Source organism: Leptidea sinapis, chromosome 38 (genome assembly GCF_905404315.1).
Source record: "Leptidea sinapis chromosome 38, ilLepSina1.1, whole genome shotgun sequence".
NCBI classification, from domain to species: Eukaryota; Metazoa; Arthropoda; class Insecta; order Lepidoptera; family Pieridae; genus Leptidea; species Leptidea sinapis.
This window is the reverse complement of record NC_066302.1, coordinates 7,184,073-7,211,819: the sequence shown is the minus strand read 5'-3', so window position 1 is coordinate 7,211,819 and position 27,747 is coordinate 7,184,073. Positions and strand designations below refer to the sequence as shown.

The 27,747-nt window shown below is 33.5% G+C and overlaps 1 protein-coding gene across 2 annotated transcripts; it reads right to left on the bottom strand.

The window, feature by feature from the left end:
* LOC126975987 (septin-2) lies at nucleotides 1–27,747 on the bottom strand. Of its 2 annotated transcripts, none has more exons than XM_050824126.1 (8): nucleotides 27,355–27,747; nucleotides 17,299–17,490; nucleotides 15,595–15,853; nucleotides 7,797–7,947; nucleotides 5,863–6,028; nucleotides 5,329–5,485; nucleotides 3,513–3,600; nucleotides 1–2,342 (listed from the first exon to the last, which is right to left on the bottom strand). In XM_050824126.1, the coding sequence occupies exons 1-8, from the start codon at nucleotides 27,365–27,367 to the stop codon at nucleotides 2,256–2,258; spliced, it is 1,113 nt and encodes a 370-aa protein (XP_050680083.1). In that variant the 5' UTR covers nucleotides 27,368–27,747; the 3' UTR covers nucleotides 1–2,255. The 2 variants fall into 2 exon arrangements, with proteins under 2 accessions (XP_050680083.1, XP_050680082.1); XM_050824125.1 differs by lacking the exon at nucleotides 27,355–27,747 and adding an exon at nucleotides 22,152–22,432.

Below are 27,747 nucleotides of genomic sequence, written 5' to 3'. Positions count from 1 at the left end.
TTAAATAAAATTGGTATCAATTTAATTCAGTCAGTAATAATAATAATAATAATAAATAATGTATAAGTAATAACTTTTATTTATTGTGTAAAACTTTGGTAAGGTATATTAAGGGATTTATCTTATTAGTAAAAAATATAGAACAACCTAATTCCGATATGTTATCTCAATATTTTGTGTATCTTTTATTTTGAGATAACATAAAGGAGAATAAAACATTTACATATCCCATATGGTTAAAAATATGAAAAAAAAAATCTTGACGTAGGTACCTAAGAAGAAGTTATTATTTGAAGAATTAATTACTTTATCTACACCCATGCTTTAAATCCTCTATTAAAGATTCTGAAACAGTTAGCTTATTAACAACATTAAAACACCAAATGTTCTAATAACCATTACATCACTCAAAAGAGTGTTGTAATGTTGTACTGAATTTCATAACAACACTCCTATGTTTTTTTTATCCCTTCATGCGCAAAGAGTTTCAACAGACAGCCACATTCTTATTGCTCGATGCGTGGTATCTGTATGAATTTCAAAAAAAGAACACTTTCGTTTACGCGCGCTCCACACTCCCAGAAAGTCGCGCGCCGTAAACAAAAAGTAGGGTATTCGAATCCCCGCCATTTTTCTTCGATATTTTTGAGCGATTCATTTTAAACGCTGCAAAAGAACATTATATTCGAGTGTATTTTAAATATTGCACTATACAAAATGTAAATAACTACTAAAATAAATAATTGTTTCATTAATACTTACTTTATTTGTATATAATCAGTAATGAATGATATTAGGTTACTACTAGGAATGGTGTTTTAACTTTTAATGTTAGCAGTAAGCTAACTGTTCCAGAATCTTTTAGAGGATTCATATTATGGGTGTAGATAGTTTTGTTTGCAACTGTTGATAATTAGGCATTAAAACACTCATGTGATACTATTATCACACTCGGCTTCGCCTGGTGTGATAAATCCACAATCGTGTTTTAATACCCCTAATTACACAACAGTTGCATAATTAACTATTATGGAACTACGAGTATTTTCCTTCTCGGTCTTTTTTCTGTGAGACAATTAATGTCAAATTCTTACGATTAATATTTTGTTACATATTTTCTCTTGAACCAAAATGTATCTTACATATTAAATATTGGAAGTATACTATTTATCTAAAGAGATTCTGCCTAGATATCAGTTATTTTTAGTGTAATACATTAAGAGATGTTTCAATTTATCGCTGAATTATATTAAAAATAACATTGATTGTCTGTAGCAATTGCAAAAGTAATTATTAATTATTTCATCTTCAGCTTAAAGGACTTGTTTCCAAAGCCTTTATATAACAAATAAAAAAATGTATTTGAAATAGCGGGCAAATGATTTAACTGTATTATTTATTCGGTCATTATTCCTGAAATCAGGCACGCTCTACTTCTTGCAGAAAAAGTTAAGGCAACCATACACGTGATGCTCCGAATAGAACAGGTTAGGAATATTCTGGTTATCATTGTCACGTTGTATAAATTATCGAATATAAGCTTTATTTACAGTAAATTTACTACTTGATAGATTGACATTTTCTAAAAAGTGTGAATCGTCTACCTGCAATAGGTGCAATGACGGTTATTGCTGTGGCACTATCCGATAAGAGACTACAATTTGCAAATTGATAACTACATAGGTCAGTAGGTACCTAGTTCATAAGTCCGACCTGTGATATTAACGCTAGATCTACCTGTAAATTAGCTACAACGACAACAAACTACAAATTAGCATCGACGTAAAGTTATGAACCAACAAAGTGGTATTTTAATATTTTGGATAAAAGAGACTCCATCAAATTTTCTGTTGATACTAGTTCATATCAAATGCGTTTTGTTTATTTACAGATTTTAGTTCTCTTTAAGATTACGAGCAGCGTTGGGTTTTAATCCAATACAAAATGAGAAAAACTTAAAAACCTGTAATTTAAATATTTTAGAATTTGTGATATTTTTCATTTACTTCAATGCTCAAGTTTCAGTTTTCTTGAAATCTACCATAATATCGTACTAATGATTTGATTTATCTATCAAATATAATGTATTGAATGTCTGTAAATTTTCCCATGCATTTCTGTTATGCATATAATATAATATGCGATGTCCATAAAACTTTACGTCGACACAAATAAGGTCATCGAAATTCTAAATTCATCGATTCTTTCTAAAGAGGTTTGTTGTTTCTAATAATAAACTAAAGTACTCCTCCACTCTATACATCAATGATAGAGTCATTTTTTTTGTCTGACGCTTTTAACTTCTCTTGCATCTGTGTTAACATATCTTGCATACGTCGTATCTGTAACAATAAATAGAAGTTAATGTCCACTATTTGCTGAAAATGATAGATAAGATCAGCAACGTGTAGCTGGTTCGATCCCAACTAGGGTTGCCTGTTTGAATACTTCATTCATACATTTCACCATAGCAGCGAACCAGCGTATAGACACTCCTATACGCTGGTTCGCGGACAGTGACAGTGACAGAACTGAGTGTAATTGTTGTAATTGTCATATTAAAGGATTGGCGAACAGACTTAGTTCTGCAGTATACGCGGTTAAAATGATTAGACAATTAACTGACATAGATACGGAGCGACTTGTATACTTTAGCTACTTCCATAGTATTATGTCCTATGGTATATTGCTGTGGGGCAGCTCTGCCGACATGAATACAATATTTGTGTTGCATAAGAGGGCTATTCACGCTATTTATAACCTAGGCCCTAAGGAATCATTGAGAGCAAAATGCAGAGAAATTAACATCTTGACTGTTGCTTCTCAAAATATTCTTGATATTGTAATGTATGTTCATAGGCACATAAGTCAATTTGCCAGAAACTGTCATAACCATAATGTTAACACCAGGAACAGAATAATAAACTTATAATGCCTACTACTCGACTTAGTCGAGTTAGCAAGTCTATTGTGGGGCGATGTATATGCTTTAACAACAAGATCCTAGAAAATGTACAAAGCAAAAGTATTACGTTATTCAAAAGAATTGTTAAAAAACGTTTGTGTGGTAAAGGTTACTATAACATAAATGACTTTCTTAATGATACCACAGATTGGGAAAGTAGCGACCGCCCTCAGACTATTAAATAATAAGTTTAACTGTACAATGTTACTTTGTTACTTTGTAAATGTTACTTTAATAATAATTGTAAAACATAGTTTTGATAAAAAAAAAGACCGCTGAGTTTGTTGCGCCCATTCTTCTCAGGCCTGAGTTGACTTTCAATAAGTGATTTCACATCCTATTTTGTATAAAAATATTTGAATTTGTACTTGCACAGCCAAAGCACCATTGAGTGTCGTAATTTATATATTTAAATAAGCAGCAACTTCAAAATATTGTGAATATTTCTTTTTAGTTTTGGGTTAAGTACTGCGTTTTAAAATATTTGCTTGTATCGATTTTGTTTTGTAAAAAGTGTTTTAGTTAATAATTAAACTTGTAATCTCACCTCTTCATCCTTTTGTAACAGCAGTCGATCTGTGTCAGTAATGACACTTACGTCATTATTATTACCCATTGAATCTCTCTTCAGTTTCCTACAAATCAAAATATTACAATATTAATCGAAAATTTCGCGTTGAATCAAATAAATATAAAACTTTGTAGCCCATTGTTCGCGATGCGCAAGTGGATCAGCACCTTATCATAACCATAACCATATTGTTAGCAACAGGAACAGACATAAACTTATAATGCCTACTACTCGGCTAAGTCGAGTTAGTAAGTCTTTTGTGGGGCGATTTATATGCTTTTACAACAAGATCCCAGAAAATGTTCAAAACAAAAGTATTACGTTATTCAAAAGAATTGTTAAAAAACGTTTATGTGGTAAAGGTTACCACAGATTGGGAATGGAGTGACCGCCCTCAAGCTATTAAATAATAAGTTTAATTGTACAATATTAATTTTTAAACATATTTTTTCCATGAAAAAAAAAGCCCGCTGAGTTTGTTGCGCCCGTTCTTCTCGGGTCTGAGGCATTTATTGGTAGGTGGTAGTTTTTGACTTTCAATAAGTGATGTCACATCCTATTTTGAATAAAAATATTTGAATTTGAAGACTTGCACAGTCCACTGTATAGAAGAAACGATGTGACAACTCGTTTTATGGGAGCTAATAAGGTTTTTATGTTAATTTAAACAATTTGTTATTTTTATGTGTATCCCTTACTTCTTGGATACATAATTAATTTGTACCAAAATTAATGGACGCTGCGGGATTCGAACCCGCGCCTCTTGGGTTACTCCCAGCGCTCTATCAACTAAGGCAGCCGTCCACATGCCACATGATTCGTAAATTTTGATATATTTTGTGCAACAATGTAGTCACAATCTAAGAGTTGAAGAAAATATATCACAATTTACGGATACGCTCGAACCCCAAGAGGCGCGGGTCGAACGCCGCATCGTCCAAAAATATTGGTACGTTAAATTTGTATGTTCATTTAATATAAAATGTTTTTAAAAATACAGTTATGCCAGTGGGAGGCTTGTTAGGTACCACAGCGGTGCCTTTTACTATCGTGAAACAGTTATGTGCAAGTATTATTGTGCTTCGGTGTGAGGGGCTAGTGAACATACTGGGCCATCAATCGTATCAAAAAATGACAAACGCAATTACGATGATGCTCAGAATTTTGGATGAAATCTTGAATCCCTTACATTTTAATGGTTAGAGTGTATCATATAACTTCAGTTGAACGTCTTTTTCGACTTGACTATATAGGTTTGCTATTAGAAATAATCAGGCGTTATTTTACAGAAAGACATTATTGGTATGTTATAGATTTAAAAATCTGCAAAAAATATCGACTTCAAACATGTATGTTCTACAAAACTAGGTAACTAAACAGAATAAAATACATTTTCTGTAAATGTATGCCCATAACTTTGAGGAGCTCCTCAATCATTGATAGATTCCATAATCAAATCTGATTTTACAAAGGGACCAGACCTTTTAAAAACAACGCAATTGATAGGAATCGAGTTATAATTTTGTTGACTGTTAGTACATTTTTATTAATAAAAAAAATGTTTTTTTTTTAATGATATTAAAAAGCGGGGCTAGTAAGATATTGTAGGTTTGTGATATTTTCTATAGACCAAGAGACCACTCGAGGATTTATGAACAGGAGCCTCTGTCAAATGGCATAACTACGCGTTACATAGAGGTTCAAATATTTTGAGTTATAAGTGTAATGAATTTTTCTAACTGTAGCTACAACAGTTAAGTTTATCCTGTTTGTATGTATCTGAAAACTTTACCCTCGTTCTCGCATCGCGTGTTGCGATATCTGAGAGATGCACTGTGCCCTGAAGTTTTCATAGTGCACGTCTTGAGTGACGTCTTTCAGGTCCTGCATATGCGTGGAGATCAGCATAGTCCGTAGCTTTGTGAAGTCCGAGTGGCGAGGGTTCTCAACTGAAAGACACAGTCCATTATTCATACTCGTAGCATTAAATCTATTGTGTTAATTAAGAACCTCTAAGCAAAAGTACACGTTTATTATTGTTAAGTTTCAGATATTTTGGGGAATTTACCAATATTCATGATAAAACTTATTTCTGTTTGGGTTCAGAAATGATAGTTAGCCCAAAAAAGAAAGACGCTGTAACTATTAAATTCGACCTCTCAATCAGAGTCTGAGCGAAATTGGTTTTACTTTGTTCTCTTTGCTTTAAATAACCATAATGTAATAATAATGTAACCACAATGTCCATTATGCCCATTATGCAATGCCCATTATGCAATCTTTTACCCCAAAAAAATATTATCAGTAAAATAGGTAGCCAACACACCATCAACTATTCCCCAGGGATACTGCCTGCCTCGTATTCGTTTGCCACCGACTTCTAGTACAGTGTCCGCAGCTACTACAGCGAAAGGGGCTGCTGCTTTCAGATCTCGATCTTGCTGTTTAAACTCTTCATCTTCATCGCTGTCACATTCAGGAAACTGGTACACCTAGGTTCAAATAGTTTCATACGTTACAAATTTACCATGTATATACATTTTCGAGGCTTGCAAATTTGTGCGTAACTAAAGATATCTTTTCATGTCAGCTTTTGAGGTGAATGCTAGAGCAACAAGGCAGCCCCATAGTCTGGTTTTGAAACAAAGTCTTAAAACAACACTTTTTCTTCAAAATAGCCATAACTTGTGTATAAAATTAAAATCTTTATACCAAGACTGTATAAATGGCTGCTTCTTATATAAATATTTTTTATAGTATTAATGAATATTTAATTAAGTGTTAAGTTTTTGAATGCTTTTAATATGAGCTGGACAGAAGACACATTGTAATATTTCTTTTTCTGTTTTTTAATTTTAATTATCATTACGAACTCAACTCATGTTAGCAATCCGGACAAATCTTCGTTTTTGGTTTGCTGTTATTATTAATGTAAATCTTTAACATTTTAAATAAATATATTAACAGAACCGGACATACCCTATTCCAAAGCAAAATAAATAATTTCATTTCATTTCAAAGTTAAGCGCACTCATTCAATACCTGTCTGCCTCCCACAACTCTGATATTTTGTATGAAAGTGAAATAATTCTTCATAAGATATTACAGAATATTGTCACTATGAATTTATTGAAAATTTAGCTGAAATTTAATATAAAGTACTAAAATTAATAATAAGACTTTGCTCAGACTTTACTTACGAAAAACTTAGCTCTCTCAGCTTAGCTTAGCTTAGCATAATCTTTGTTTTCGTTTTTATCACAAGTTTTTATAGTCATTTGACAGCTAAAATTATGCTGAGCTGAAGCTAAGACAGCCCAATACAAAATTCAAGTTTGCATTTTATCACACTCAGCTAAGTTTTACGTAAGCAAGGTAAGTAAATCTGAGCAAAGTCTACGATCTATAGATCTCAGCGTCAGCCTTAGAAGTAGGTGCAAATCTTTCATTTTGTTGTCGGTTTAATGTATAAAGCCGTTACATATAACATTTACTCAGATAAATTTAGAAGGAATTAATTCCCAACTCATTGCCACATATTAATACAATAATCTTTATTCCATAAATTAAATACTAGCTGTAGCCCGCGACGTGGTCCGTGAGACGCTACAAACAGCAAAAGTACTATGTCTGCATCTAGCTTGATAGTATTATGTAGCTTAAATATTGTAATATGTCCCGACATCTTGTAAATATTCATGCAAAATTTAATTAAATCCCTGCTGTACTTCGCTTCCATATTGATTTGTTCTAACAAACAGCAACTGTTCTTAAAGAAATCAATGTACAAATTTACTCCACGAAAGGAATATTCCCGCCAAACTTCAAGTCTCTGGGCCTTATGGTTTCCGAGATATCGTGATGAGTACCTACATAGGTGGAGTCTCTTATGTATGTAAATAATAGGTAAAAATAATTTTTAAAGCTTAGTTTTACATAATATATAAAAAATAATAACGGGAAACTTTACCCGGCATAAATATTTGTTATACATGGGGCATTCTAAAAGTTTTGCACTTCTAGCTAATCGGAACTATTTGAATTTCGAATGCTATATTTTTTGAAACGTTGCAACCTTCTTTGTAATAAATTGGCGGGAAATCATTTGTCAATTGTTTTTATCACACATCAAAGTTCTACGTACGCAACGAAAATAGAATTAAGTCGAAAAGATTTTAGAGCGATGATTTTAAAAGTTATCTCTCTCCGCAAGGCTGTGCCGCTCGTCGTGTAACGATTGCTGTCTAATTGAATGCTTACTTGAATTTGATGTTCGTCCAGGTCACTCAGTATGCGCGCTTTAAGACGCTTTACTTCAGCTGCAGTGAGGGAGTCGGCCTTTGCTATCACCACCACGATGTTCACTTTGCGATGGAGTCTCTTCATCATCTCTAAATCCACTTGTCGCAAGCTGCAAAAGGAGCTAGTTTGAACATTTATGTAAAAAGGCATTTATTTTCTCAAAATTGATTCCATTAGAATTATTTTTGATGTCATTACTAATAACTACTAGATACTACTACCGCTTCGGAAGCAAATGGCGTTCTGAGAGAGAAGAAGCGGCGCAAGAAACTCTCCCAGCATTCTTTTCAATAAAAATATACAATATTGTACAGTCATTTCTATCGCTATAAAATAATCACAATCTAGTCCCAGCCTGTCCGATCATTTAGATATTCAGCAGTGGAGTAATAGGATTTACGACAGAGCCATTTTTTGATAAAACATTTAAATTTATTTATAGATAATGCCCGAACAGTGGCTGGGACTTTATTATAGAAGTGTATACATTTACCCTTAAAGCTATTATGTATCTTATGAAGTTCCTTATTTCTAGTGTTATAATAATGAAAATCACTATTAAGAGCAAAAAGGTGACGATTTTTGTGAACGTATATTAAATTTTCATAAATGTACTGACAATGAACAGTCATAATATTTATTTCTAAATGTTAGGGCATTATTATTCAAATTAGGGCACTGTCGTGAGTTCTTATAATCGCGGGTTGGCAGTAAAGTGTGTTCGGTATGATATATGATATGAAATTAAGATGAAATAAAAACTTATTAATGTGAAATTCATTGTTTTAGATACAAGACATTTGTTTGTATATCTTATATACCTATAATAAAAACAATTTTGCTGGCAACACGAGACAACATATTTTTTAATGAACTTCGTATCTAAGTAGCAAATCCTAGACCATTTATAAGTGTAGATAGATATTTCTACCTCTGTTTTGAACAATGCACGCTCACTAACACAAAAATACAAATCGCGAGTGTAAGACGTAGGTGGTCACGCAAACAAAAGTAATAAATCTGGCCTGTTTTCATCAGTTGTCTAGCAGGAAGAGGCTCTACCTAGTTGTATAAGTTATCTAAGTACCAAATAATTCATTTTGTTTTATTCTGCAGTTATTAAAGGAGACAGACTTTTTGGAAATCTTAAAATATAATAGATAAAATAGGTTTGGATAACCCGGTAGGTGCAAATATTTATATGATGAATATGAATTTTGGATTCCGAGGCATGGATCTATAAATTTATTTATGTATGTTTATGGATTCATATGAGGACGTCCATAAATTAAATATATAAAAATATAAAGGCCGGCAACGCTCCAAAGGCCGGCAACGCTCCTGTATTTCCTCTGGTGTTGCAAGAGAGTGTGGGCGGCGGTGATCACTTAACAACAGGTGACCCGTACGCTCGTTTGTCCTCCTATTCCATAAAAAAAAAAAATACGTGAGCCATTACTGAGAATTTTTGACCTCCTTGGTGAAATATCATAATATTTTCCTCAACTCTCTCCCTCCTCCTCTAATCTCACGCGAGGTTCTTCAAAATTTATATTTTGGCTGTAAACTTGTTGAATTATTGGGACAAAAAATAAGTCGATACAGCTGGTCGATAGTGCTAAACAACGAGCTCTACTTCGCTGTTCTGCGAAGTTTGGACGAATACGACAAACACAATATTGTGTCAGATTTTGCCATATTTTATTCTAGAAATAATTTTTCACGCAACATGATATTTAAAGGCATAAAGGCATAAAAGGCATTTATTTTCTCAAAATTGTTTCTTTTAGAATTCTTTTTGACATCACTTCTAATAACTACTAGATACTACTACCGCTTCGGAAACAAAAGGCGCTCTGAGAGAGAAGAGCGGCGCAAGAAACTCTCCCAGCATTCTTTTTTTGCGCTCTTTTCAATAAAAATATACAATCATTTTTTATCGCTATAAAATAATCACAATCTAGTCCCAAGCTGTCCGATCATTTAGATATTCAGGAGTGGAGTAATAGGATTTACGACAGAGACATTTTTTTTTATAAAACATTTAAATTTATTTATAGATAATGCCTGAACAGTGGCTGGGACTTTATTATAGAAGTGTATATATAATATGTTCATAGGCACATAAGTGAATTTGCCAGAAACTGTCATAACCATATTATTAACACCACGAATAGACATAAACTGATGATGCCTACTACTCGGCTAAGTCGAGTTAGTAAGTCTTTTGTGGGGCGATGTATATGCTTTTACAACAAGATCCCAGAAAATGTTCAAAACAAAAGTATTACGTTATTCAAAAGAATTGTTAAAAAACGTTTGTGTGGTTAAAGGTTACTATAACATAAACGACTTTCTTAATGATACCACAGATTGGGAATGGAACGACCGCCCTCAGGCTATTAAATAATAAGTTTAATTGTACAATGTTACTTTGTTACTTTGTAAATGTTACTTTAATTGTAAAACATATTTTTGATGAAAAAAAAAAGCCCGCTGAGTTTGTTGCGCCCATTCTTCTCAGGCCCGAGGCATTCATTTTGGAATGGGTGGTAGTTATTTTTTTGACTTTCAATAAGTGATTTCACATTCTATTTTGAATAAAAATATTTGAATTTGAATTTGAAATATACATTTACCCTTAAAGCTATTATGTATCTTATGAAGCCTACTAGAATTAGTTACAAGCAATCCCTTATTTCTAGAGTTATAATAGTGAAAATCACTATGAAATGAAAAAAGGTGACGATTTTTGTGAACGTATATTAAATTTTCATAAATGTACTGAGAATGAATTTATCAAGATTCACCACCCCCCTAAGTGAATTTGGAAAGATTTAGCTAAAGTATGTGAAATATATGAAATATATCTTTATTTTGCACTTATATAACAAGCTATGCCTAGTTTAGGGCAAACAAATAATATGAATAATACGTTATTAATGAATTTTGTTCAAATCTCAACATCAAAATAAGACGCTAAAAGCAATCGATACCTACTAATAGTAAACAAATGTGGCATCCTAGCACCGTCTACTGATGTATAAATAGTGATGTGAATTGTTCAATAGTGTTTACGTACTGATTGTTCGTTTTGTCAGATGCAAACATTAAACAAACAGCGTCAAATTCTTAGAAATATGCATAATAAATCCATTTTTGGAAGAGAAGATAAAACAATTTTCTTTATACACACAGAATACTGTTTTATGTAATTCATTTTATTTAAGTAGAAGTTAGGTGATGTTTGGCATCTGAATAAATAATTGTTTAACGCTTCTGTAACGGTTCTCAGAAACATTTTATTTAAATAAGGTTTTATTAACATTTACTCTCGCCATCTATAATTTCCTGCTTTCACAAGGGAAGGTCATATATGCCTTTGCGATAGAACTGTACCTAGGGACCTACACTGTATAAACCCTGTGAAGGTATTTTGTATTGCTTCTTGAGAAAAAAAACTATACTATTTAAATATTTTTTTCATACAGCGAAAAAAAAATATAGTCATAGTGATTTTAATTGTTATAAATTGTAGTTGCTAATTTTAGTAGCCTTCGTAAGATTCAAAATAGCTTTATAATAAAGTGTCCACATTAACTTTTTTTTACTCATAACAAAGTCCGCTGTTACGACGTTTTATCTATGGTACTATTTATTTGAAACAATAAAATCGGTTCAGTAGTTTAGTTGTTTATCGAGAGCAAACAACGTGACACGAATTGTTTTTCATTATAATATAACAATAAATTATTTTTAATTGACGTCAAGAGGTACTTATTCTAAATGAATAAAATATATTTCATGCCTTTTTTTTATAGATATACAATCCACGTATAATATGTCATCGTTGACATATAACACTAGACACATGTGACATGATATATTATCAGGAATGTGTCAACATCTATCACACAAGTGTTCCTATCAGTACACACGTGCTCTTCCGTATTTGTAACACGAAACACTTATTTATTTAATCTGCCGTGACTACAAAGAAAAAAATATATTTCCAGCGACCCATCGAGACTTTGCATGGAGGGTCCGTAGCTACTACTTAAGTCGGTACTGGCTAGGAGCCGATCTAATTTCTAGCCAACAGATATGTTTGAAGCGTTTAAGCAAAAAGCGATCATATATAACAACTTATAATTTGCACATTTGGATTAAAAAAATATCAACAATGTGAACTGCTTTTGATTTTACATTATTCACTGAACACTTAGGGCTAATAAACTTGTAATGTATATAGTTGGGGTTGTTTTTACCTTATAAAGTAGTAAATAAATAGTGTGATATCTTATAAGGTACTAGCCGACCCGACAGACGTTGTTCTGTTCATAATAAAAAAAAATCTTGCGGGTGGGATTTCTTAAAATCCGTTCTTAGCTGACCTCTACTCGGCGAAAGGAATATTCCTACCAAATTTCAAGTCTCTACGCCTTATGGCTCCAGAGATATCGTGATGAGTGACTATATACGTGGAAATCTCATATATAAATATATATATATATAGATTTATTATAATGATATATTATTGTGTTGAGAATTATAAACTACAATTAATATTCAACTTTACTGTTATATATTTATTTGGAAATTAGAGTATACAGCGTTGCAAGTAAGACAAAGAAATACTTAGTCAATGAGAATTGAGTCAAACATAGTCGATAGGTATTTTACATATTTTTATGTCTTCCTTTTCCTGTCCAGTAAATATTTTACTGGAGTTGTGTGCTTGGAGGTTAAATGTAGGTGGGAGTAGGATGTAGTAGTAGCATGGAGTAGTATCCAATGATTCCCATATGTTTGTTCATCATTCTTGTTCTAAAGAAGATCTTGAGGGGCACGTCGTTTTAGCCTTTTAAGTCTTAAAGAAGCTTACGTTCGTTCCAGAAAATGGAACGAATTTTCTCTCTCCTTACATCAAAACTTAATTAGGTTCATTGAAATCAAATCAAAATCACTTTATTCTTATAGATCAACGAAATGACACTTTCTTTTTATATGTAACGCCACTTGGGAAAGGGTTGAGCCTTATTAAGAAGAAGTGGCAAGAAACTCATTGCCCTTCTTTTTAATCAACATTTACAGCTTCACCTTTTTATAAATCATTTCAGTTACAATATATGAAAAGTTATGCAACAAAAATACTCAAACGTCAAATATTAAACGAATTACACGAGTAAGTCAAAAAACAGTAAATCTAAATTAATACATAAAAACAAGACTTATTGAGTAAACAGTAGATTCATCAATCCACACACATCGTAAATAAATAAAGGGTTTTACGAGCATTTTATTAGCGATTTTAAAAAATATAATAATTTTAATTTTATAAAAACATGAAGCAGAGTTTCTAGGTACAGGATCATCATGTCACCACATGTAGCGCCCGTTCACGAGCATGACGCATGAGCCAGCCATCGCCTCCTTCGACCATATTTTAGGGAAGAACGACCCGACCCACGTCGCCGCTATAAGCGAGCATGATGAAACCTGTCAAGAGAACTCAACTAAATAACAAAAATAAGAATTTTCATATACAATATATATATAGTCACTAAATACCTCTACTTACAATTTGACAATTTTGCTTAAATTTGTATATTAATAATTCATAATAATTATTAATCATGTGGATGAAAACTATATCATAATGTAGGAGTTAACGGATAGACAACGTTGGAAAGCTACTTTATACTATGTAATACTAAATTACTAGTTTGTTACATATACTTTCTATTTTAATAATAATGGCATGTATTGCAGGCGAATTTGTCGACAAGGCGGTAGCAAAACAATAGTTATTATAACCCAATTTAATAAGAATTAATTAAATATTTGAAACGGTTTTAGAGATAGTTATTATAAGATGCTTGTATGAATATAATTAAGTAATTAATCTTTCATATTCATAAAGTAAAAGTGAAAGTAAATTGGGTAGTTTAAATTTATTCACTAGCTTTTAAATTTTATTTCTACAGCGAATCGGTAATAAACCGAATGGCTGATACCAATCAACGGTAATTTTTGGTAGAATCGTTTTCTTAACCAATACTCGTTGAGTATAAGAAGACAGTTAGTTTTTATAGAATATAATTATCAGGGTTGTTAAATTTAGAAGATTTCCCAGTGGGTGGCTCCTTTACACAGGATTAAGGTTAGATTATGGGTACCACAACGGAACCTATTTCTGCCATGAAGCAGTAATGTGTAAGCATTATTGTGTTTCGATCTGAAGGGCGCCGTAGCTAGTGAAATTACTGGGCAAATGAGACTTAACATCTTATGTCTCAAGGTGACGAGGGCCGCACATAATTATTGGGTATTTAAAAAATTCTGAGCGGCACTGCATTGTAATGGGCAAGGCATATCAATTACCATTAGCTGAACATCCTGCTCGTTTCGTCCTTTATTTTGTCGAAGCGACACTTTTGTAAGACTTGTTATCATAAGCATGGTGAATACAGAAACACCGTATAAAAGATTGGGATTTCATAACGTTTAATGCCTTACTTTAGATAATTTATACGTCTAGATAGAGTCTCTTTCTGTAAAACAACGTCAACTTTACTGTGCGTGACAAGCTACGTCTTACACTCGTGATTTGTATGACACCTTGTGTTAGGGTGCATTGCTCAAAATAGAGGTTAACTCTAAGCCTAATTTTTTTTGACGTTTTCACAGCTGTCATAGTCTATTTAGAAGTATTAATGATATAAGGGTTTGACATAAAAAGTTGTTGAGTTCCTGAAGAAATTGGAGGTCTATCGGCTAACCTACATCATGCCATCATTATAAAGGGTCAGGCAATCAACAGGCATTTGTCTTGTAATTTTGTATACTTATTGTAAAATGATTTAAATATTCTCCTTTTTTGTATTTTGGTTTGAGCTCATGGTCTTGTCAGTAATGCTATAAACAAATAAAACCAAAGAGGTTGTAAATACTTCGTAATAAGAGGCTGGACTGCCTAAGTAAAAATTGAAGTTTAGTATAGTATGAAACGAGCAGTGATTTGACATAAGTTTGAAATAGTAGTAATTACAGTATTGCGTTCGCGATTGGCCACGAAGTATAATCCGGCTAAGTTCTAAAGCGAAGAGTTGCTTATAACGCAGTGGATTTCGGCTATCTAATTTTTTTTACAAGATTACAGACGTCATCTGTCAATCTGTCAATGACCGCATGTTTCATACAACAAGTGAATCTCTTTTTTCTTAGAGTTTCGCTAGCCTGAATAAAACTAAAATGGTTTGACAGCTATTTGACATACAGTATGTCCTATACTGGCTTGGGTATGTTTTATAGAAACATTTGTTTTTTATTTGTTTTTGTTATCATTTCTATAATTATCTAAATGTACATAGGTATTTTAAAGAACGGCTCTTGGGCTGCATACCACTGTATAATATATTTTTTATTTTGCGGATCTCAAAATCGGCTTCGATTTGGATCAAATTTATTATTACACGGGATATTTGGGAATACAGACACAAACATTTTTAATTGTTGTTCTTTAATAAATACTGCCAATTTTTAAACTAGGAATACTTTCAAGACGTAAACACCGAAATGTGCAACCCACAGTTTACGACTCTTACATTTTTAACAGTAGAAAGTTTCTCAATTGGAATTTATTTATTAGACATTCACACCAACCTGTATTATTTTGAAATACATAGACCCACATCGAGAGGGACACATATTCACTCTACGAAGATGTTATAGAGTTTCTCATTTGTTTGCTTACCTGTGCGTCCAAGGGGGGACAAAATAAAGACAGCAGTGGACTCTATTGTCCTGCATGTGCCGTCGATTAAGGCCACTCTCGTCGGTGAAGTACTGTCGGAACTGCTCGTCCACGTACGCAGAACACACCCTCCATGAGTCCTCGCAGTTGATTGCGTCACCGAAGCCCGGGGTGTCGACTATTGTAAGACGTAGTTTAACCCCCCTTTCCTCTATCTCCATTGTTTTCTTCTCTATTGTCGTTGTCTTCTCTATTCGATCTGTTTAAGAAATAACCTCATGTTTCAAGTTTGATTTGACGACTTTACGGTAGATACAGTGGTCAGTATCCTGACCTCTGGGCTCGGAGCCACGTGTCCGTATAACGGAATATGTAAACACTTCAAGAATAATGAAAATTCAACATGTTTTAAGTTATGGATGTTTATGTATGCATGCATCAAAGTAATATCATCTGAAGTGCGCCGTAGCTAGTGAAATGACTGGGCAAATGAGACTTGACAACTTATGTCTCAAGGTGACGAGCGCAATTGTAGTGCCGCTCAGAATTTTTGGGATTTTCAAGAATCCTGAGCGGCACTGCATTGTAATGGATATGGCGTATCAATTACCGTCAGCTGAACGTCCTACTCGTCTCGTCCCTTATTTTCATTAATTAAAAGGAAATTTGATGCTTAAATAAATGTTTGTATCTATATTTACAATACATATTATGATCACATCAAGTACAAACTACAAAAAAGTGTATCACGAAAACTAGCAGCATTTCTGCGTTGGCTATATAATTATATATACAGGCTGGCTAGACTTGGCTGATCCGTAGGCCGAAATATCTGCCAACACTTGGGTTTCAGTCCTATTGGTCGGCTAAGTGTGCTATGGCAAACAAACATTTTCAAGCTTTACAAATGGATAGCTTTGAACTTAAACAATCAATAACAAGTGGCTCCAATTATTTTCAGGAAATTAATTAAACACATCTTTATTAAAACATACGTGAGGCCAAATTTTGGTAGGCAACCTGGCAAAAGCACTTTCAGTTATTCATATTTTCATGAAAAGAAAAACAGATTTTCTTCATACACTCGATGAACGTAGTAATCTCGCAGCCGCATCTCTTACCATGAGGGGAGTAGCGTGGTACTTTGTATACTAGCGGCCGGCTATGATGGCCGTTTTGACATATTATAATAGTGATGTGAAATGTCAATTTATTCTCGAAAATTGACAATTGACAATAAAGAACAGTAATTTGCTCCTTCAATGTAATTATTAATTAATACGAAACTTCATGAGTGGACAAACGTCAAAACGGCCGTATAGTTTGTCAATTCTCCGCGCCTCTTACTGTTGCATTAAAAATATCGTAGTTATGAAGCATCATCGACCTTGCTATTCATATTATATGTTATAATATAAAGGTCTATGTATGGCACGGTAGATTTGTGGCTTGACAATTTGTTTTAATAAAATGACGTGCTGAATTACACGACAAAAGTAAAACTTAATAATTTAAGGCTAATAAAATATAATAAAACTATTTTTGTTTTATATTTCAAAAGTTATAACATTAACAATGTCATGTACTAGTCACAGACGAGTAAAAAAAAGAAAGACTCCGCGCCATGATATTAACAAGTGAAGCACCTTTTTGCTTTTACTCGTCCGTGGTACTAGTATTTGTAATAGCAATATAAAAACCAACCTTGCACATCGGGTATTTTCCTGCCTTTGTATAAGTCACCAAGGAATAGACTGTTGATAAGAGTAGATTTGCCCAGGCCTGACTCTCCCACCACCATCAGTGTGAAGTCAAACCCTCGTTTAACAGATTTCCTGTGCACTTGCTCCGGTAGTGTAGCGAACCCGATGTAATCTCTCTCATTGCGATCGCGTTCTAAAATAATAAAAATATTAAAAAAAAGGCAAACTAAAAGAGTAGGAAAAAAGTGAAAGAATTTATACAAAAACAGCCAACGAGTAGAATTTTCTGGCATGACCGTATTTTTTTCACAAACAAGATTAGAAATGTATATTCAATAAGTTAAAGGGCAATTTTCCTTTTAAACAGTAGTTGTAGAACTGAAAATTATCTATTATTAGGAAGTCAAGGTTACCCTGAAAAGCAAAATGTATCTAAACAGATTTAAATATCGATTAACTTGATTTAATCTATGTGACGAAGAGAGAGAATCAATATTTTAAAAGATAATACATAATTGCAATATAATGATGATAATTTTAATTAATTTCTCACCTGTTATACGCATTATTGGCTACGTATTATGTATTGTATAGAATACCTAAGTATAATAATAATAATATTTCATACATTGCCTGAACTTTTTACACATTTTGTACATTGCCTAGGCATTCTATAGAATGCCGGATTATACACGCTGCCGGTAACTCATACACTGCCATTTAGTTTGTACCTCTAACGGCCGTTTTCAATAACCTATCTATCCTTAGTTTAACTTACTAGAGGTAGACAAATCTATCCTTTAACGCTTACCTACATTTCAATAACTTATCGACATAAAGCATTGGACATAACTATGGATAGATAAGATCTTGTCATTAAATGGTGACATCAATGTATCCGTAACTAGAGATACTTTATTGAAAACGGCCGTAATCCGGTATAAAGTGATAACTTCTTCACTGATACGTCATGTATTTGAACATTTTATCTTTAACAATAGAGTTTTACGAAGTACCTAGCGCTTGAGACCACTCAATAATAATAATAATATTATTGTTACAACAATAACAACGGTGATTCAATCATTCTGATAGAATGACGTTGTTTGATTGTGGATTATGGATAGTATAAATTAGTTAAAGTTTCTAGGACACGATTGCTTCCATTTTTTTTTGCCCCGGAGGCATGAAAGTTCCTATAATTCGTAGTCGCTAATATCATAACATAAATTGCTAATGAAGAATTTCACTTAGGGTGACGCCACACTACGTACTAAAACGCAGCGGTTTTTAACCGTGTGAGTTTATGAAACAAGAAAACTAATACATGTGGCCGCATTTGCGATTTTTCCCTCGACTGATTTTAAAACCGGGAAATGTTACAAAATTGTCGCGAATAAAAACCGCCGCAAAATGTTTAATTCATAACATTTAGTGGATAGATACGCACTATGCGTTGACCGCTGGCGATTTTATGACTAGTATTTTTTATCCATGAAGGTGATGTATGGTCGCACATTGTACAAAATTATATCGAAGCTGGCTTCGATAGTAATTGAAACATTTATCTGGGTGTTCTCTTAAAATTTTAAATTTCTTATGAAAGAAACCGCTAATTTACGGCTAGCAGCTAGCTAGTTAGTGGATGGATCCAATATTTGCAAAATTATCGTTGGCGTTTTATTTCCGATTCTTAATATCAAAGCAACAATACATTGCTCTTTTGAATCTTCAAACTGAAAATCACAGGTGGTTTCGCGGTTTATAATAGTGGTTTGTTCGTCTCGAACGGTTTCGCAGCGGTTAACCGCGCTCGGGAAAAAACCGTAGTGCGGCCTAAGCCTAAGTCCGTTAAATCATATTAATTTTTGTTTGGATATTTAGCAAAACTTCGGTTATTTAATTTTATATGTAACAATAAACCTATTGTTTCATTTTAAGAGTATGTATTCAGATATACAATACAAACCCCAATAAGAGGAAAATTTACCAGAGTAATTCAGACTCAATCACAAAATTTAAATGAATGAAGTATTTTAATAATTATAGATTTACATATAATAATGCATTATTCGACAAATTTTCTTAAGTTACTTAATAAAAATGATCACAAACCAGTAACAACAAGACGGTTATTATATTATCTATGTTCCTATGTACTCGTAGCTCGGAACGTTATGAAACTGATAAACTAAGATGAACTCATTCATTGTTTACAAATTACCCGAAACTGGGTGACGGACGAGATGTTCACTTTCGTAATAATGCTTTACAAGTATGGAGCTAGCGTTAGTTGTCTGTGGCGTCGCGTGCCTTGGCGGGGCCCCGTGTAGGAATTTAATGGCCTTATGAAGGGTAAAGATTTCTCACAAAAGCAAAAAATATGTTTGCATAAAATTAAAATAATTATTAATTCATCATAATTATCTATCTGACACTTTTTCCAAAATTTTTACAAACAAATCAAATTAAATATACAGTCTCCTTGCCTTTGTTTCGACAGGCAGCAAAAGTTTTTTTTTTTAAATTAATTTTAGCTTACGCACGTCGGGGTCCCCCGTAGCCCGGGGACCCCACATAATTGATACGGCATATACGGCGGTAGCTACGCCCCTGCTAGTGGTTTAATGTACTGTGGAGCTTATTCCAAGTGTGGTTGATTGTTTATGACTTGTCAATCAAAATCGGTTAAGTAACAATAGAATAGCTTTTATTTTTCTATCTTTCGCTTTGTTTGTCTATACTATATACGCTAGTATGTTGTAAATCTATGATGGGAACCACTTCAAACCAAATATAAACGAAGAGGTTCAGAACTAATTTCGTTTCATTACTGTTTGACTGCATAGATATTATTTTAACTTTGTCACAGGAAAGGAAACTGCAAAAACAGGCTAAGAGCATGTTGGGCTACACGTACTATAGAATTCCGTTGTTTCCCAAATGTGTACGAAATATTATTTTCTCCATGTATTAAGTTCTATAACTCTCATAGATTTTTTAAACTTTTAATAAAACTAACAAATTAATAAGAAGAAAGGAATTGTTGACTTAAAATTATCACTTTCACATAAATATTTAGCAAATGAATCCCTGAATCCGCAACGGTTTTGATAAGTTCGCAATAGTTTTGGTAGATATATCCAATAGGCTAATATTTCCACGCCTTCTTTTTATTCCCCGTACTCCCCAGGAGCATAACTAGAATAGGGAATTCCCAGGCCCAAGGGTGTAAGAGGCGGCTATGGGCATCTACCAGTGGGAGGCATCTTTATGCAGGATGCCGGCTTGATTATGGGTACCACAACGGCGCCTTTTGCTGCCGTGAAGCAGTAATGTGTAAGCATTATTGTGTTTCGGTCTGAAGGGCGCTGTAGCTAGTGAAATTTCACTGACTTGAGCTCTTCTGTCTCAAGGTGATGAGCGCAATTATATTTGCGCAGTTTTTCAAGAATCCTGAGCGGCACTGCATTGTAGTGGGCAGCACGTATAAATTACCATCAGTTGAACGTCCTGCTCGTCTCGTCCCTTATTGTCATAAAAAAATCTATATTGAGAATACTTTTAAAGAATTTGAAGGCACACTCATGTGCTTGAGGTGGTTGCATTGAAGGTAGCGAAGTGTGTCGAGACAGGTTCCGTCAGTTGAGGCCTCAGGGACGCCCAGATCCATAGAAAAGTTATATAACTGGGCCGGGTGTCCGTATGCAAAATTGAGGACGCGGGGCGGAAGTAACAGACGTGCTCATCAATAAAACACAGAATTCGTTGTCGCTTATATATAGGGGAACGAATTACATATATAATAAACTAAAGATAAACTCTCAACAGAATTGACAAAATACATTGTATTATATTTGTAATAAAGCCCAATTTGTTGCACGAATTAGTGTAAGAAACGTAATTTTTTTATATAAATCGCATTGAAATGAAGAATGTTTAATAATATTTTATAGAATAGGTAAAATTGTTTTACAATGTCTAATAGTAGTCGATTTCTTTGTGAATTTTCTAAATAATGGAAACTGTATAAATATTAATATAGAAAGTTGAAACGATGCAATAATTATTATAATAATTAACATAACTCACAAATTGAAATAGCAATCTTCTATCTACCAAGTATTAATATTTTGTATTTTAAATATTAGATTATATGTAATTCTAATACGATAATTTACTTATTTTATAACGATGGAAATAGATTACTATCGCAAATTATATGGCATTATTTAATTCCACTAAAATATGGGACTTATTATTATTTCAGGGTTGGTTGGGGATTTTATTTCACTATTTAATTTTTAAATAAAATTAAATAAGTATTTAATTGTAAAAATATACCGAAACTGTGTACCTATTCTGATAATTATATTTGCACCTCTCTCTTATTATCTAAGGCCTATTATTTATATATATAAATGTATATGTTTCTAGAAAATCTCGTCATCATTTACATGTTGGTACTTCGATAAAATAGTATTAATCTGTATTTGAATTAGGGCAACTTAGTTAAAAAAAAATCTAATACTGCCATTTACTTGGATCCCTAATTGAGATCAATAGTCAAGCATTTGAGTCAATAACAGCACTTAAGTACAGAACTATGTTACATTCTCATACATTCAGACAATAAAACTACAACTCGAGAAGAAAATCTATTATTGTTTGTGAATATTCACATAATTATTGACAGACAGAAAATTATATCCACATATTAAAAAAACTGTAGGTTTTTATTGAAGTGAAATTAAACGGTAAAAGTCTCTACCGAAGCCTAATAAATAAAAATTTAAAGAAGTGTAAAATCTAAACTATTTTGTTCAACGTTATTTATGTATCATAAAAACTTACTGATTTTTATAACGGTGGAAATAGACTTTTTCGTGTTTCCGTTACTGTGGTGATTTTCATGTTTGTCATTTATATTTATATCAACAATCGCAAAAGATTCACTTTCCATGTCGAGTGGAAGCCGGAACGACAACAGATATTAATATTCACTTCCGCATCAACTGCGTATCGAATGCGACGAATACATTTAAATATTACAGACTGAAATATTTAAAAAAATTGTAACTTTGAATAAATAGTTTTTGTTCGCGCACTCAGTCGCAACTCGCAGTCACTCCAACGAGCGCATATCGACTGCGCGCGCATCCGCTTCCATCAACAACCTGTACGTCTAGTCGTCTACCGTTTTGGATAGGCGCGAAATTACGTCATTCATTAACAGTGGTTAAATTAATTAAGTATACGTTAACCTGATTTAATTACTGTTTGGGCGGGACGTAGGTCATGAGGCGTCTGCGACCGCTGTCAAACAATGACTGCGAAATTGCTCTATTATTGTGCATTATTATGATGTTCTTGCACCTTTTTGGGATCTTTTTAATATTTACACGCTTTATGTTATAGGATTTAGTAGGTCGAGTCTTTATCATACCTTATAAATGACCAGAATTGGAACTTGTGGACACTACGGTCTTTGTGGGTATCACGTTAGATAAAAAGCTTCAGTCCACATATTGCCCAACTAGCAGATAGACTCAGTTCTGCGGCATATGCTGTTAGAAAGTTAGAGAGTACACTAATGGTACGACCGCTAGATTGGTGTACTTCAGTTATTTTCACAGCATCATGACGTACGGTATATTACTATGGGGTCATGCTGTTGACATTGACATAGTGTTTGCTCTGCAAAAGAGAGCTGTTCGTGCTATATACCAGCTTGGTTATAGACAGTCTCTCAAAGAAAAATTTAAAGAAATAAATATAATGACTGTTCATTGTCAGTACATTTATGAAAACTTAATATACGTTCACAAAAATCGTCACCTTTTTGCTCTTAATAGTGATTTTCATTATTATAACACTAGAAATAAGGGATTGCTTGTAACTAATTCTAGTAGGCTTCATAAGATACATAAAATAGCTTTAAGGGTAAATGTATACAGTTTTATAATAAAGTCCCAGCCACTGTTCAGGCATTATATATAAATAAATTTAAATGTTTTATAAAAAAATGCCTGTGTCGTAAATCCTATTACTCCACAGCCGAATATCTAAGTGATCGGACAGCCTGGGACTAGATTATGATTATTTTATAGCAATAGCAATGAAAGTACAATATTGTATATTTTTATTAAAAAGAGCGCAAAAAAAAGAATGCTGGGAGAGTTTCTTGCGCCGCTTCTTCTCTCTCAGAGCGCCATTTGTTTCCGAAGCGGTAGTAGTATCTAGTATATTAGAAATGACATCAAAGAGAATTCTAAAGGAATCAATTTTGAGAAAATAAATGCCTTTTATGCCTTTTTACCTGCTCATTACTCAATTAAAATTTAATTTAATTTTTATTTTAGTTCGGATGATATGAATGATTTATTATTAAAGGAGATTGACAAATAAAATTTGAAAACAAAATTTTATGAACGATGCGGGACTCGAACCCATGACCTCTGGCGTTCTGTGCCAGTGCTCTGCCAACTGACCTAACCGTTCGAGTGACGTATCGTCATAAAATCTTGTATGCTTTCTTCAACTCTCAGGTTGTGGCTTGATCTACAGGATCTAGTTTACAGTTGATAACCTGCTCATCCCCAATATTTGCATATTAGGAAATTGACTAGAGATGTCGCTCTTGTAAATCTAAACAATTTGTTATGTTTTTAAAGTGATAACCCTTACTTATAGGATTAATACACAAATAAAATTTGAAAACAAAATTTTATGAACGATCGAACCCACGACCTCTGGCGTTCCGTGCCAGTGCTCTGCCAAGTGAGCTAACCGTTAAAAGAGATTGACCAAAAGTGGCCTAGCAATGTTTCATGTCGCAAAATGAAAATCATATCTATAGAAATTATTCTTAATTTCTTAGAATATTTTCCCTCCAGGAATTATAATTTCGTATTCGGAATTACGTTTAAAAATAAGAGTAAATTAACAAATACTACGTATAATTTTCGTTAGCAATGGTATACAGTCAAAATATTGACGTTATTACGTTTTCTTTATTTGTACGTAAGTTCATGCCTTTAGTCGAAAACATCACAAAAAATATATCAAACTAATAAATACCCAAATAATTAGTAACATCATTACGTTTTGCAATGTATTTAATTACGTTAGTTGGTGCTGGGACTGCTGCTTCGCCTCAGTAGGGCTACTGGAAACCCAAGCGCTGGTAGTTATTTCGGTCAACGGATCAGCCTAGTTAACAAACGCGGAAATGCTGCTAGTATTAATATTGCTAGTGTTAAAAATATAGTTATAAGATTTCTTTAATAATAAAAAATTAAACGTTTAATTTTTTATAGGCATCCTGTCGCTAATACTATGTATACTCCCTAAACGTTAGTTTAAAATTAGTTTTATCGAAAAAACAGGTACCTGCAGAATCTAGCGGTGGGATTTAGCATAAGGAGAACCAAGTCACAAGTACCTACAGTGTCATGACAAAAAACATATCTCTAACTGTCAGTATTATTGTGAGTTTGTCATCATCACCATCGTCATCATCAGCCGGAAGACGTCCACTGCTGGACAAAGGCCTCCCTCAAAGAAGTCCTGCGCTGCCCTCATCCAACGCATTCCGGCGATCTTGACCAGATCGTCGGTCCATCTTGTGGTGGGCCTACCAACACTGCGTCTTCCGGTACGTAGTCGCCATTCGAGGACTTTAGTACCCCAACGGCCATCTGTCCGTCGAACTATGTGCCCTGCCCACTGCCACTTCAGTTTCGCAATCGTTTGGACTATGTCGGTTACTTTGGTTCTCCTCATTTCTGATTCGATCTCGCAGGGAAATTCCGACACTGTCTTCAGACACTGCGGTATTTTTTATTAGAAGTTTGTCATCAATATTGTAATGAGTGTAATCGATGTCTAATCGTATCATAGTTTTTTATAAATAATAATTAGACGACAGTAAATTGAACGTTCATATTCATTCAGAAAGTCCGAAGTGTGTACTTTAGATAATAAAAAATATATATTATGGTATCTACGATAATTTTTCACCCAAATTCCCTGCCACTTCTGGACGTCCGCGTATGGTGGATCTATCCACACACGGACGTACAGAAAAGATTATTTTTAATTTTATTTACCTCCCGGATTATTTGACTTCAAATTAGTGCACTCATATTACCTGTTAGTGCTATATAAATAAAAAAAAATCTATTTCAGTTTCGAGAGAACTGCTTTTTTTGACACGTCGAGAGTAGAGCATTACAGCTAACTCTACCTTTCACATATGACATATGAGGCGTGCAATAATTTTGTTATATAGCGATGGTTTCGTCATGTATATTGCAGTGTCCAATTCAGATGTTTATGATAAAATGTCATTGAGATATCAAATTCAATAGCGCTTTCTTATTCAATTGAGTTGACACAGAGAAGCACATTTCCGGTTATGCAAATGTTATCATTGTATGCATCAGCAGTGAATTCAGTTCAGAGACCGATACATAACATCGTGTGATGATCAGAATATAAGATGTATTATTAAGTAGAAAGAAATAGAGATAAACCTTATCTCGTGTTTATTGTATTACGTTACGTGCATTGTAGGCACGAGACTAAGCCGAGTGACTCGTAAACCCAAGCAGGGAAATCGCACTTTCTCATGAGTAATTCATTGTGCTTTTTAAAACTACACCTACGAAGAAACAAAATAAATTATAGCCGAAAAACTAAATACATGTTTTAAAAGAAACCCAAACTTAAAAGTAGAAAATAATTTTCATTGTGTTTAAATATGGAATAGTGTAATTAACAAATATGTATGTATGTATTTTAATGTATAATCAAATTATTATAATTAATATCTTATTGACAGATATTGGTAAAAGTACAACAACACTATTTCTTATTCAAAATTATTGAACACAATTTTCTTCTTTTTAGTTTGGTGTTCTTTTAAGCATGTTATTAGTTTTTCTAAACTATTAGACTTTATTGTTGCTTTCAGTCTTTGGTCACAAAGAAACTACGAAGTATCAGGGATTCTGGTAACAAAAATGAGACAGACTATATAATCAATTTATTGACATTGGTCCTTGCTAAGTGTGCAAAGTTTCAAAGAAATCGTACGGGTTGAAGGGATCTAAAATCACTTCATATAACAAAATGATTAAATTACTGATCAATTTATGTAGGGGTAATTTGAATCATCACGGGTATCATCATTAGCACGAACGGTACCCGTGACATTAAGCGTTATTAACGTGTAGGTTTACAAACGTTTTTAACCGAAACTGAAGGAGCTCTATTAGCCCTAAGGGGAGAGCCCTTTAACAATAATATTGAGAGGACACAGAAATTTTGTGCCGCTCTTTTGAATCGTTTTTGGCATTCATTGTCAGCCGATAGACATCCACTGCTGGATAAAGGCCTCCCCAAAGATTCTACGATCGGTCCTGCGCTGCCTTTATCCAACGTATTCCGGCGATCTTGACCAGATCGTCGGTCCATCTTGTGGGGGGGGGGCTACCAACAATGCGTTTTTGGCATTATTTACGATTAAATAGTCACCGTAATAAGAGAATAGTTAATCTAAGCTAGAAGAAAGGACAAGATAAGAATGTCATAAAAGTTAAAATATAATTAATGTCACAGGCAAGTAACTGTGAACAAACTGTTGAGCTACTTGAAACAATTTAGACATAAATTTTTTAAGACTTTAGTTTACAATAGGGACATAAATTGTAACTGACCAGTAGTTATCGTTTTCTGTCAAAATATTCAATAGCTAAGCAAAAAAGTAAAACGAAGGACCGGTATTACAATTCGCTCGTCACCAAAGAGGATGTAAAAGAGTTAAATAAGTACTAACTTCGTAATACTCACCACTTTGAGACATGATATAATTATGTCTCATTTAACCAGTAATTTTACTAGCTACGTCTTTTTTTAAACCGAAACAGTAATGCGCATTTACAATTTCACGGTTTAAAAAGGCGCTGCGGTGGCGAGCAGGCATTCTGCGTAAAGGAGTTCTGCGTTACACGACACTAGTAAATATCTATAAAATAAATACAAACAAACTTACCCGCACTCATCATTTACAAGCTTGGTTAATCTTCTGGAGCTGGTGCCAAAATATCTTTTAATTTAATGAAAATTTGTATGCAATTTTCATATTTGTTTAACTATTTTAGAATTTTGTAACGTGGATTAACAGCATCCCACTAACCCGGGTTTGACATATTACTATAAACAGTTCCGTGCTTGTAAATTGTTAACACTAGACGTAAACAACAAAAAATTGCAATAAAAATGTCGACATTATTACTTAAAAGCTAGAGCGATGTCAGATGTCGCGCGACACTTATACAATATATCACGAACACTAATACTAAGGATTTGTATATTTAAAAATAGATAGAAAAATCGAAAAAAGGAAATTTAAATCACATTGTTTGTGCGCGGTTCTGTGCGTGTG